Below are 14,178 nucleotides of genomic sequence, written 5' to 3'. Positions count from 1 at the left end.
GTTCAATTTCAAAAGGCGAACAACAAGTGGCCACCTAGCTAATGCTTACACACAAGGATTCCTAAATCATTGCTAAGAATAATGAAAATCACTGCAGTTTCTACTAGTCATTGTTTTCAGGCTGGTTGTATTGGTGCTAGCTAGGTACCAAGCTAAAGCTAGCTACCCCAGAAGTTGCGGTCAAACAAATGTTATTACCAACGCGGTATTGTAAACACATCATTCGTGGCCGGTGTTTGCATACTTTTTTGTACAGCTTTGACAGTGCTACTGTATATTTGACACGCAAAGACCCAAACGGCGTTCTATAGTACGTATGTCATGAAGCTAATAGCAGTGACGATATTACTGTGCAACTCCGGTAGGTCAACATCTGAAAAATAGCGCAGTAGTGTGTACCGGTGCTCGACCAGTCGGCTAAAGCCAATATCACCCACGACAGAGAACTGCTGATTGTCAAGGGCAATGAATTCCATTATCTTGGCTTTAATGGATTTTGCATTCAAGTTCTCTTTCTTTTTTCGACTTGTTGACTGCTCGATCCACACAGCAGCCATTGTGTGGGCAAGGTTAGGAATGCTGTGTTGCACAACATTTTACGTGGCGTTATTACGTCATGTACCTACGTTATATAGGTATGCACGGTAGCTTTGACATCAGTTAACATCGGCGTTAAACTAGATATCGGGCCGATACCGATGTTGCCATTTTTAGCTAGTATCGGCCAATTCCGATATGTTCACCGATATATTGTGCATCCCTATTCAACACTATTGTCCCCTCCAAGATCGACACCTAGATCAGAGCCCTGGGTCTGATGCCCACCAATGACGAGTCAGCGTATAGGGAGGAGGTAAGTGAACTGCCGTTGTGGTGTCATGACAACAACCTCTCCCTAAATGTCACCAAATCAAATGGAGTTGAAGGTTACATTCACCGATCTACATCAATGGGACTGTAGTAGAGAGACTGATAAGTTCCACATCACCGAGGACTTATCATGGACCAACACCACTCTTGTCAAGAAGACAACAGCGTCTGTACTTCCTAAGGTGGCTGAAGAAGTTTGGCATGCCGCCCCAGGTCCTCTCCAAATACTACAGCTGCACCATTGAGAGCGGCATGACCGGCTGGATCACGGCCTGGTACGGGAATTGCTCCATCCAGAACCGCAACATCCAGATCCAGAACATCCCATCTAGAACATCTACTCAAAACGGTGCCGGAGGAAGGCACGCAGCATTATCAAGGAACCCCCACACCCCAGCAACGAGTTATTCTCTCCCTTAACATCGGGCAGACGTCTGATACCAACAGGCTTAGAAACAGTTTCTGGACAAGGAGTCTTGCAAATGGTTTAAGAACTATTTGACAGACAGGACACAGTGTGCTTTCTGATGGTGTCAAGTCTAGTTTCCTCTATTATGAAAGGTGTAATGCAGGGGTCAATTTTAAAACCTGTTCTCTTCACTATTTTCATAAATATTGGTCTATGTATTAAATCCTGTAATATTCATCTGTATGCAGAAGAAAAACTTATGCATGCCATTGCACCAAATGTTGACCAAGCTATGTTAGAGATGCAATCTGATTGTTACATTATCAAATTTATTTGTCACATACACATGGTTAGCAGATGTTAATGTGAGTTTAGCGAAATGCTTGTGCTTCTATTTCCGACCATGCAGTAATATCTAACAAGTAATACAACCTAACAATTTCACAACAACTAAGTGTAAAGGAATGAATACGAATATGTACATAAAAATATATGAATGAGTGATGCCCAAACGGCATCGGCAAGATGCAGTAGATGGTATAGCGTACAGTATATACATATGAGATGAGTAATGTAGGGTATGTAAGCATTATATAAAGTGACTAGTGATAAATTGATTACATCAATCTTTTCATTATTAAAGTGGCTAGAGTTGAGTCAGTATGTTGGCAGCAGCCACTCAATGTTAGTGATGGCTGTTTAACAGTCTGCTGGCCTTGAGATAGAAGCTGTTTTTCAGTCTCTCGGTCCCTGCTTTGATGCACCTGTACTGGCCTCGCCTTCTGGATGATAGCGGGGTGAACAGGCAGTGGCTCGGGCTGTTGTTGTCCTTGATTATCTTTTTGGCCTTTCTGTGACATCGGGTGGTGTAGGTGTCCTGGAGGGCAGGTAGTTTGCACCCGGTGATGCGTTGTGCAGACCTCACTACCCTCTGGAGAGCCTTACGGCCTGCCGTACCAGGCGGTGGATACAGCCCGACAGGATGCTCTCGATTGTGCATCTGTAAAAGTTTGTGAGTGTTTTTGGTGACAAGCCGAATTTCTTCAGCCTCCTGAGGTTGAAGAGGTGCTGCTGCGCGCCTTCTTCACCACACTGTCTGTGTGGGTGGGCCATCTCAGTTTGTCCGTGATGTGTACGCCGAGGAACTTAAAACCTTTCCCTTCTCCACTACTGTCCGTCAATGTAGATAGGGGGCTGCTCCCTCTGCTGTTTCCTGAAGTCCACGATCATCTCCTCTGTTTTGTTGACATTGAGTGTGAGGTTATTTTCATGACACCACACTCCAAGGGCCCTCACCTCCTCCCTGTAGGCCATCTCGTTGTTGATGGTAATCAAGCCTACCACTGTAGTGTCGTCTGCAAACTTGATGATTGAGTTGGAGGCGTGCATGGCCACGCAGTCCTGGGTGAACGGAGTACAGGAGAGGGCTGAGAACGCACCCTTGTGGGGACCCAGTGTTGAGGATCAGCGGGGTGGAGATGTTGTTACCTATCCTCACCACCTGGGGTGGCCCATCAGGAAGTCCAGGACCCAGTTGCACAGGGCGGGGTCGAGACCCAGGGTCTCGAGCTTAATGACGAGTTTGGAGGGTACTATGGTGTTAAATGCTGAGCTGTAATCGATGAACAGCATTCTTACATAGGTATTCCTCTTGTCCAGATGGGTTAGGGCAGTGTGCAGTGTGATGGCGATTGCGTCGTCTGTGAACCTATTGGGCCGGTAAGCAAATTGGAGTGGGTCTAGGGTGTCAGGTAGGGTGGAGGTGATATGGTCCTTGACTAGTCTCTCAAAGCACTTCATGATGACGGCGGCGAGTGCTACAGGGCGGTAGTCATTTAGCTCAGTTACCTTAGCTTTCTTGGGAACAGGAACAATGGTGGCCCTCTTGAAGCATGTGGGAACAGCAGACTGGGATAAGGATTGATTGAATATGTCTGTAAACACACCAGCCAGCTGGTCTGCGCATGCTCTGAGGACACGGCTAGGGAGGCCGTCTGGGCCTGCAGCCTTGCAAGGGTTAACACGTTTAAATGTTTTACTCACGTTGGCTACAGTGAAGGAGAGCCCCCAGGTTTCAGTAGCGGGCCATGTCAGTGGCACTGTATTGTCCTCAAAGCAAGCAAAGAAGTTGTTTAGTCTGTCTGGGAGCAAGGTATCGTGGTCCACGACGGGGCTGGTATTTCTTTTGTAGTCCGTGATTGACTGTAGACCCTGCCACAAACCTCGTGTCTGAGCCATTGAATTGCGACTCCACTTTGTCTCTATACTGACGCTTAGCTTGTTTGATTGCCTTGGAGGGAATAGCTACACTGTTTGTATTCGGTCATGTTTCCGGTCACCTTGCCCTGATTAAAAGCAGTGGTTCGCGCTTTCAGTTTCGCGCGAATGCTGCCATCATTCCACGGTTTCTGGTTGGGGAATGTTTTAATAGACGCTGTGGGTACAACATCACTGAACCAGCGTATTCGTCAATGTTGTTGTTCGACGTTATGCGGAACATATCCCAGTCCACGTGATCGAAGCAATCTTGAAGCGTGGAATCCGATTGGTTGGACCAGCGTTGAACAGACCTGAGCGCGGGTGCTTCCTGTTTTAGTTTCTGTCTATAGGCTGGGAGCAACAAAATGGAGTCGTGGTCAGATTTTCCGGAAGGCGGGGGAGGGCCTTATATGCGTCGCGGAAGTTAGAATAACAGTGATCTAGGGTTTTGCCAGCGCTGGTAGCACAATCGATATGCTGCTAGAATTTGGGGAGCCTTGTTCTCAGATTAGCCTTGTTAAAATCCCCAGATACAATAAATGCGGCCTCAGGATATGTGGTTTCAAGTTTACATAGAGTCGAATGAAGTTCTTTCAGGGCCGTCGATGTGTCTGCTTTGGGGGGAATATACACGACTGTGATTATGATCGAAGAGAATTCTCTTGGTAGATAATGCAGTCGGCATTTGATTGTGAGGAATTCTAAGTCAGGTGAACAAAAGGACTTGAGTTCCTGTATGTTGTTATGATCACACGGCGTCTAGTTAATCATAAGGCATACACCCCCGCCCTTCTTCTTACCAGAGAGATGCTTGTTTCTGTCGGCGCGATGTGTGAAGAAACCAGGTGGCTGTACCGACTCAGCGTGTCTCGAGTGAGCCATGTTTCCATGAAACAAAGAACGTTACAGTCTCTGATGTCTCTCTGGAATGCTACCCTTGCTCAGATTTCATGCGGTGCGCGATGTGCCCGTCTACGGCGCCTGACCAGAAGACCGCTCAGTCTACCCCTTCTACGGCGCAGTTGTTTTGGGTTGCCGGCTGGGATCCGATCCATTGTCCTGGGTGGTAGGCCAAACAGAGGATCCGCTTCGGGAAAGTCGTATTCATGGTCGTAATGTTGGTGAGTTGACGTTGCTCTTATATCCAATAGTTCCTCCCGACTGTATGTAATAAAACCTAAGATTTCCTGGGGTAACATTGTAAGAAATAACACATAAAAAACAAAATACTGCATAATTTCCTAGGAACGCGAAGCGAGGCGGCCATCTCTGTTGGCGCTGGAAGTTGGTGGTGCTAAGATCCCTCCCTTACAGAAACCCCTTGTTGATTTAAAACTTGTACTTAATGCAGGCAAAACTAAATAGAAGTTCTCTAATTCACGGAAGCATTTGTCAGATGGGTTACATATTCACTCATTGGATGGTTCTTTCATCGAGTTGGTTCCCATCTGTAAATATCTGGGCGTTTGGATTGATAAAGATCTGTTTTTTTTTTTTTTAACATACTGATGCTAGTTAAAAAGCTGAAATAAAATGTTGCCTCTCCATGAACAGCAGGCAGCAGATTGTACAGTCAACGTTCCTGCCAGTTCTTGACTATGGCGACACCATTTACCAGAATGCAGCAGCCACTACTCTTAAACCTTTGGATACCGTCTACCATAGCGCCCTTCGCTTTATTACAGGTGACAGTTTTGATACTCATCACTGCATCCTGTATCAGAAGGTCTGCTGGAATTCACTAAAATCCCATAGATCACTTCATTACTCCCTTCTCGTTTACAAAGATCTGATCCACAAGCTTCCAACATAGCTCACTTCCCTGTTGAAACAAAAATATGAGATACCAAACCCGTTCGAATGAAAGGTCCCGCTTGTCTCTACAGTTTGATAAATCCCCCTTTAGTTAACACAGCACAGTTATGGAATACCTTATAAAACAAATTACAACCTGGATTGCCTGGTGCTGATAGGGCAGTTTAAAACTCTTGTTGAATAAGTTCACTGAAGAGTGCAACTGTATCAATTGATTTGTACAACTTGTTGTAATAACCTGATGCAATGTATTTATAGCTGTCTTGGAAGTTATTTTTTGTTGTTTTGATTAAAAAAAAAAATTGTCCTTAGGCCACCATTATAAAATGAGACACAGGTCTCAAATTGGGTTCCACTGAACATATAAAAGTTGCTAAAAATATCTACAAGTGAGACTGCTGAACACTTGAACGACGACCTGCTCTGATTCTCCGTACCTTAGCACACGTCACAACTGCTACTACCAGACTCCTATTATACACTTGACCCCCACATCTCCACTACACATGTAAATATTGTTCTATAAATTGTGCCTTCCTGTATTATACTTAAGCTAAAATGTTTATTATATTCTGCCATTTACTATGTTCGTATTCCTTTTTTATTTTTTTGTATTTTTTTTTTACTATTCCTTATTGTTGCTGCATTGTCGATAAGGAACGTACAAGTAAGCATTTTGTTGGATGATGTGATGCATATTCCGTACATGAACTCAGCAAAAATAGAAACGTCCTCTCACTGTCAACTGCATTTATTTTCAGCAAACTTAACATGTGTAAACACTTGTATGAACATAAGATTCAACAACCGAGACAAACTAAACAAGTCCCACAGACATGTGACTGAATAATTGAATAATGTGTCCCTGAACCAAGGGGGGTCAAAATCAAAAGTAACAGTATCTGGTGTGGACACCAGCTGCATTAAGTACTGCAGTGCATCTCCTCCTCATGGACTGCACCAGATTTGCCAGGTCTTGCTGTGAGATGTTACCCCACTCTTCCACCAAGGCACCTGCAAGTTCCCGGACATTTCTGGGGAGGGGGGGGGGGGGGGGCCTAGCCCTCACCCTCCGATCCAACAGGTTCCAGATGTGCTCAGTGGAATTGAGATCGGGCTCATCGCTGGCCATGGCAGAACACTGACATTCCTGACTTGAAGGATATCACGCACAGAATGAGCAGTATGGCTGGTGGCATTGTCATGCTGGAGGGTCATGTCAGGATGAGCCTGCAGGAAGGGTACCACATGAAGGAGGAGGATGTCTTCCCTGTAACGCACAGCGTTGAGATTGCCTGCAATGACAACAAGCTCAGTACGATGATGCTGTGACAGACCGCCCGAGACCACGACAGACCCTCCACCTAAAAATCGATCCCGCTCCGGAGTACAGGCCTCGGTGTAACGCTCATTCCTTCGACGATAACCGCAAATCTAACCATCATCCCTGGTGAGACAAAACCGCGACTCGTCAGTGAAGAGCACTTTTTGCCAGTCCCGTCTGGTCCAGTGACGGTGGGTTTGTGCCCATAGTCAACGTTGTTGCCAGTGATGTCTGGTGAGGACCTGCCTTACAACAGGCCTACAAGACCTCAGCCCAGCCTCTCTCAGTCTATTGGGGACAGTCTGAGCACTGATGGAGGGATTGTGCGTTCCTGGTGTAACTCAGGTAGTTGTTGTTGCCATCCTGTACCTGTCCGCAGGTGTGATGTTCGGATGTACCGATCCTGTGCAGGTGTTACACGTGGTCTGCCACTGCGAGGACGAGCAGCTGTCCGTCCCGTCTCCCTGTCTTAGGCGTCTCACAGTACGGACATTGCAATTTATTGCCCTGGCCACATCTGCAGTCCTCATGCCTCCTTGCAGCAAGCCTAAGGCACGTTCACGCAGATGAGCAGGGACCCTGGGCATCTTTCTTTTGGTGTTTTTCAGTAGAGTCAGTAGAAAGGCCTCTTTAGTGTCCTAAGTTTTCATAACTGTGACCTTAATTGCCTTCCGTCTAAGCTGTTAGTGTCTTAACGACAGTTCCACAGGTGCATTAATTGTTCATGGTTCATTGAACAAGCTTGGGAAACAGAGTTTAAACCATTTATAATGAATTTGGATTTTTACAAATTAGCTTTGAAAGACAGGGTCCGGAAAAAGGGACAATTCATTTTTTTGCTGAGTTTATAACTAATTAAACTTTAATACTAGACTACCTGAGTTGCCAGTGGACGTTCTCTGGGAAACCAGGGTGTGGAGGCGGAGTCTTTGCATGTAAACACACCACACAGACAGCACTCATGAGCCCTATACTACAAATCAGGTTTGAGGAGTTGGCAAAGTAACTTTGGTCAACTGAATTCAAAATGGGATAACCAGTAACAAGAAAGTGGCTCACCTTTTATCCAGGTACATTTCTATAGCAATGAATCCTTCAGAACTAAAACATTTATCTTACAAATGAATTGTTTATTCTAACTGCCTAACTATTTATCTGTACATGGAATTGTATTTGTTGTTTTTTTTACAGGAAAATGCCACAGGCACTATCTAATGTGTGGAGACATTTCACTGCAGATATTATAGAAGGAAAATCTGTGTACATTTGCAAATACTGTGCCAAATCATGCAACAAAGATGCAGAATCATCTGGCCAGGTGCTCAAGTTCCCTCAGCGCTCACAACAAGCAACCTCTGACAAAAGTCCCACATTGCAGATGAGCTGAAGGCAGTATGCAATGACCTTGGACCACAGAAGGTATTTGCACTAGTGACAGATAATGCTGCAAACATGAAGGCTGCTTGGTCTTAAGAAGAGTCCTACCCTTACATCACACCCATTGGCTGTGCTGCTCATGCATTGAATCTGCTCCTCAAGGACATCATGGCACTGAAAACAATAGATACACTCTACAAGAGAGCCAAGGAAATGGTTAGGTATGTGAAGGGTCATCAAGTTATAGCAGCAATCTACCTCACCAAGCAAGGTGAGAAGAATAAGAGCACCACATAGAAGCTGCCCAGCAACACCATTTGGGGTGGCGTTGTCATCATGTTTGACAGTCTCCTGGAGGGGAAGGAGTCTCTCCAAGAACTGGCCATATCACAGTCTACGGCTATGGACAGCCCAATCAAGAGGATCCTCCTGGATGATGTATTTTGGGAGTGGTAAGCAGCCTGAAACTTATAGCAGTAGCTATTGCACGGACTGAGAGAGACAATGCCATCCTGTCTGATGTTCAGACTGTGCTTGCAGATGTAAGAGAAGAAATCCATACTACCCTGCCCACTTCACTGTTGCTCCAAGCAGAGGAAACTGCAGTTCTGGAATACATCAAAAAGTGTGAAGACTTCTGCCTGAAGCCCATACACGCCACAGCATACATGTTGGACACCAACTATGCTGGCAAGAAAAACATGTACATTTAAATTGTATTAATATTCATTTGCATATATTCCCGTTAATTCCCACGGAAAGTTTCCACCTCTTAATATTCCCCCAAAATGTGCAACCCTACTGGCTATCTTTAAAATAAAACATTTAATATTTTAATAATATATACAAAACATACATCTATTCGAGAAGCAAACAGAAACATAATAAATGATAAAACCTGACCATTACACAAATAACATGGGTAGTTGACTGACAAACAGACACATTATCATGCTGTGGGAATCTTAGAACTATTATTACAGCAAAAAGGAGAGTGGAAGAAGCCATGTCCATTTATAGCAAGAGTTTAATGACTCATACTTTTAGCTACTACGATTTGTCATATGGCTCATACTAGTAGCGATCTATGTTACTGTAAATGCAATTCCAAGTCTAGCTAGACTACTTAACCATTGGATGAATTCATTGCAGTTTTGTAGCCAAATTAGCTTGCTAATCTCATTCCAAAATCATGGGCAAACCCATATTCGTCCGTCGGAATGCCAGATGGTGAAGCGTGATTCAGCACGCCAGAGAACACGTTTCCACTGCTCCAGAGTCCAATGGCGGCAAGCTTTACACCACTCCAGCCAATGCTTGGCATTGCGTATGGTGATCTTAGGCTTGTGTGCGTGCACTGCTCGGCCATGGAAACCCATTTCATGAAACTTCCGACGATCAGCCCTTGTGGTGACAATTTGGAACTCTGTAGTGAGTGTTGCAACCAAGGACAGACGATTTCTTACACGCTAAGTGCTTCAGCAGTTGGCGGTCCCGTTCTGTGAGTTTGTGTGGCCTACCACTTTGCGGCAGAGCAGCTGCTGCTCCTAGACATTTCCACTTCACAATAACAGCACTTACAATTGACAGGGTCAGCTCTAGCAGGGCAGACATTTGACGAACTGACTTGTTGGAAAGGTGGCATCCTATGACAGTGCCATGTTGAAAGTCACTGAGCTCTTCAGTAAGGCCATTCTACTGCCAATGTTTGTCTATGGAGAATGCATGGCTGTGCTTGATTTTATACACCTGTCAGCAATGGGTGTGGCTGAAATAGCCGAATCCACTCATTTGAAGGGGTGTCCACATACTTTTGTATATATAGTGTAGCTATGATTCATTATTTTTCAAGCTATCTGAGTGCACACACAGTTGTGCACACTCAGCTAAAAATTTGAGAGCCCTTTGTTCAATAAATCAGTGTCAATCAGAAAAACTTGGCTGTAGTAGCTCAAACGGCTTTGCTATGGCAGTGCAAATCAAGACAGGATACTTTGCTAATTTAACATCAGCTAGGTAAATAATTTGGTTTACTAGCTAGGTAATGTTAGCCACCTAGTTAATCTGATCATTGAGACTAACATTAACGTTAGTTAGCCATGACACCTGAATCACTGAGATACCTAGACGGATTAGCTAGGCGTTTAAACTCAATTCCATCATTCACAATGGAGTTGAGCAGCAACTCGTGTAGGCGGACTGGAGTTCATACGACACAACATTTATGTTTTATTAAACTACTGATTTCATCACCCAAAGAATTTTCCGCAATTAAACACGACATTGTTGTGTGTACTTGCGGGATGTTCTTTAGGTGCGGAAATCAGTACAATAGTATATAAAATAAGTGACGTCCGAGCTCTAGTCCGCTCACACTAATTACCGCTCAACTCCATTGTACATCATTGAGTTAATCGGCTAGGGATTAGTTAGCCAATAAGGCTAGGGATAGTTACCTAGCAAGCTTAGTTAGTTCATTGCCAGTAGGACTAACTCAACAGGACTAGCTAACTATGTTAAGTAGCTAACGTTAGTTCGCTACTTAACATAGTTAACGAGCTAACGTTAGCTAGCTATTTGAATGAGTTAATTTTAATTCCATTCATAAAAAGTTGCCAATATTGGCACTATCAAACTCTTGTGCACCACCTGTATAAAACTAGCTAACGTTAGCTGGGTATATAGCTAGCTAGTTAACCAAGGTTAGCGAACTAGCTAATTTTTCATTCAACCATTCGTTCAACACTCCGTCTTGGTCTCACCGAGCAGAAGCAACTTAACCTCCCGTGCTGCTTTTTCCCCGTCGTCCCGTAAATTTCTGTCGATCATTTTACTGCGCTCCTGCGCCTGCTTATCATCCGTGCTCAGAGTACACCCCATCTTCAAGCCGATTCCCAAAACGTAACAGTTAAAGACCAAATATACACAATGCAATAACATGCACAAGCTAAAACAAGGAGGGAGCCTCCCTCTGAGATTCAAACACGCCCTTGCCTCGCACCCAGTCTAGCCAAATAAATTGTTTCTCAGCAGCACTTCTAAAATTACTTTCCTTCAAAAAAAGCTTTTCGTTGTGGTTTCTATTTATCTTCTATAACGATTTAGAGGTACTTTGATGATCATTTCCCAATTTTAAAAAGAGGAACGGTTAAGCAGCGTTTTTTTTGCCTGTTTGAGCTGTTGATCAATGGACTGTTTCCCGTTGTTCACGTACCCGATGTCTGCGCATGCGTGATAGCGCGCAGCCCTTTCCTCAAAATTGTATTTTCTGTCGGCACAGTGGCACCAAAGTTATAATATTGCTGCTTTCTTGAGGTGATTCGCTAAACTCTTTGAGATGAGGGCAAAATGTTGTACCTATGAGTTTACATACATGACAGGCTAAAAAAGCAGTTGGGTGCATTACATACAATATTTTATCTAACCTATCGCTGTGTTATCTTTACAGACATTCAGAAGTCAGGAAAGTAGCCTACCTAATAGTGCAGTGCCAGGTTTCAGAGCCTGGCCCAAAGATTTGACTACAAACAATGTAGATACAGTATCTGGATGAGGGTCCATTTCCCTGTTCAATTGCACTTTAATAGTCATTGATTTAACATTATCAATGTTAAATCCTAATTTAGAAAATGCTAATAATTCACAATATAGTTGATTATGTGTTGATATGTGATTATATGCTTTATAATGTCAAATGCATGGGGGTTGACTGTGTAGGGCCTATGGAGAGGATCCAGACAGGCTAGACAGCATAATCTAAAATGGATTATAGAGAGTTAACGGAGACTAATGGAGATTAGGCATTAAGTTAACTAATGAATGCCTTAATTTGCATGGCTGATGTTTGTTTGTTTGTTGGTTGCTGCGGGGGCATTGTGCCCAGTCAAGATGCTCAGCCACTTAGATGATGACACGTTGTAATGTTTTTATGGATCCCAAGACTCCCTGAAAAACAGTGTTAATACATCTGAATATTAATATATCTGAAGACAGTAGCCTATGTTTCACAGTCATATGTTGGCCCAAATTTCAAATCTCCATTCAATGTGTGCGTTTGTGTTCATATGTAGTACATGTTTTGCGTGCAAGTGTTTGTGGAGATTTTAATTCATATTTAATTTATTCTGTATAGTGCATAGTTTATGAGCAGGAGTGGATTTGCATTGAAAGCTACAGCCATAAAAATAAGAGTTATACACAGCAGCCTGATATACTGTCAGACAGAGATGCTATTCAGGGCCATCGGTTGAAAGCAAAAATAAGCTTTCTTATTGGACATGTTCAGGTAGTAGCCAAACTTCCTGTTTCACTGTTTCTACACCTTGCCTACTGAACATGACCCTGACATAAGGGTCATAACCCTAGGGTAGTTCTTCACTCCAACCACATCCAGAAGGATTAGACATTCAAATGACTGTATCCTGACAGATGCCTAATGGGTCATAGAATACAGAGAGGGTGAACCTCAATCATAGAAGTAGAATGAGTAGAATGGTCAAAGGACGTCCCATTCTAAGCAACTCTTTGTGGTGTGTGGACCACCACAGTCATAATGGGTCACGGCTGACCATTTGGAATGTTTGATTATCTCATCTTTGCTCAGAATACTGTGCCTCTTTCAGTGCTTCACACATGCAGCTATGGCATATTCCAGATCCATTAAATATTGTGTAAATAGGTGGCTTCATTCTATTGTTTATATATCTATGGCTTCACCATAGATATAGTCACACAGGTGCAATGCTTAGATATATAAAAAAGGCAATGGGAGATATGGTCATAATCCTCCTCCTTGCTTTACATGGCATTTCCATTTCAGATGGGGCCTTACATGCAAACTTTTTCGATCCACTCACAGGGAAAGATTTTCCTAAGCAACCACACAGGCTTAGAGAGCACAGACAAAAACAAAGACTTGGTAGGGCTCAACACAAGGGGCTTACATTTCAGCACAAAGTCTTATTTCCTTTTTCTCTGTTGTCACACATTTCTGTGCCCTCATTAGATTTATAATCTGAAGGGACAATTCACTGCTTTTACACCTCAAATTCATTATCTACAACACCATACCAGTGTCTACTCGCGTTTGAGTAAACAAACGTGTTATAAAGTATAAAGATGGTCTGTGATTTTTAGTGAGACTAACACAGTGAGTTAAATCTGTGAATAGGAGTTGTACCGGTTTCTTAGGGGGCGAAGACAGGGCAAGAGACTTGTTTAGTTATACACAGGCTTGCCATGTGAACAACCCTATCACTAAGGTTCCAGTTAAGCTGTGCTTTCTTTTAGCAGTAAGTAATAGCACCCCCAGTATGTGTGTATGTGTGAGGTTAATGGAGAGTTTAAATTAGTGCCTTGCTAGCACTGTGGTACTTATTATGCTCCCAAGAGAACATGACCTCCACGTGGGACTGACTAGTGTGTGTGTGTGTGTGTGACGTCTGTGTAATGTGCACAGGGTCCCACAGGGTGGAAAGAAATGTACAGACAGCCCAATATGTTTCTATTCAATTTCCTTTTGGGCTCCTTTAGGGGTTACATGGTCTTCCCACTGAGGGATGAGATTCCTCATTCTCGACCCTCCCTCACAATCTCTCTCCACCCTTTCTCGATGCTCTGTCGATATCCATTTCTTCTGTCTCTCTTTCTACTCTACCCCCTTTGCTCCCTCACTCCAGGACCAGTAACTCCTTGCTATACAGCAGAGGTGGATAAACCAGGTCCAGAGGAACCACAGTGTGTGCAGTCTTTTGTTCCAATCCAGCATTAGAACATCTGAATAAATGATCAATTGACCATGGTTAGTGTATTATTTAGATCAGTTGTGTTAGTAGTGCTGAGCAGGAACAAACGTTGTCACAACCACAGCCCTCTAAAACCAGGGTTGGCCACAAAACATTTAACTGCAGCTTTAAACTATTTTGTTTAAACTATACCCATAATCCCATATCATTATTCAAATACACTAACACACGATGCAAGGTGTGTTGGGGTTACCATGAGAACAAATCACTGTCTGAGAGAGTAACTCAGACTTTTAGGAGGTTGAACTGCTAGTTGCCCGATCACATGGTGTTGTGAAACAATGTCCCTTTGTGGTAGTAAGATGATTGATTTGTGAGTT

The 14,178-nt window shown here is 43.6% G+C and overlaps 1 protein-coding gene across 1 annotated transcript in view; it reads right to left on the bottom strand.

Annotated features, from left to right (window-relative positions):
* LOC139584553 (guanine nucleotide-binding protein G(i) subunit alpha-1) overlaps positions 1 to 11,279 on the bottom strand; it is a 71,803-nt gene extending 60,524 nt beyond the window's left edge. Inside the window, exon 1 of the mRNA XM_071416553.1 lies at positions 10,817 to 11,279. Within this exon, the coding sequence (XP_071272654.1) occupies positions 10,817 to 10,994 (178 nt within the window). The 5' untranslated portion in view covers positions 10,995 to 11,279. The remainder of the gene's footprint in view (positions 1 to 10,816) is intronic.
* Positions 11,280 to 14,178: the final 2,899 nt, after the last annotated feature.

Source organism: Salvelinus alpinus, chromosome 9, assembly GCF_045679555.1.
Source record: "Salvelinus alpinus chromosome 9, SLU_Salpinus.1, whole genome shotgun sequence".
In the NCBI taxonomy this organism is placed as follows: Eukaryota; Metazoa; Chordata; class Actinopteri; order Salmoniformes; family Salmonidae; genus Salvelinus; species Salvelinus alpinus.
Note: the sequence above shows the minus strand (reverse complement) of the source record. Positions and strands in the feature narration are given on the sequence as shown.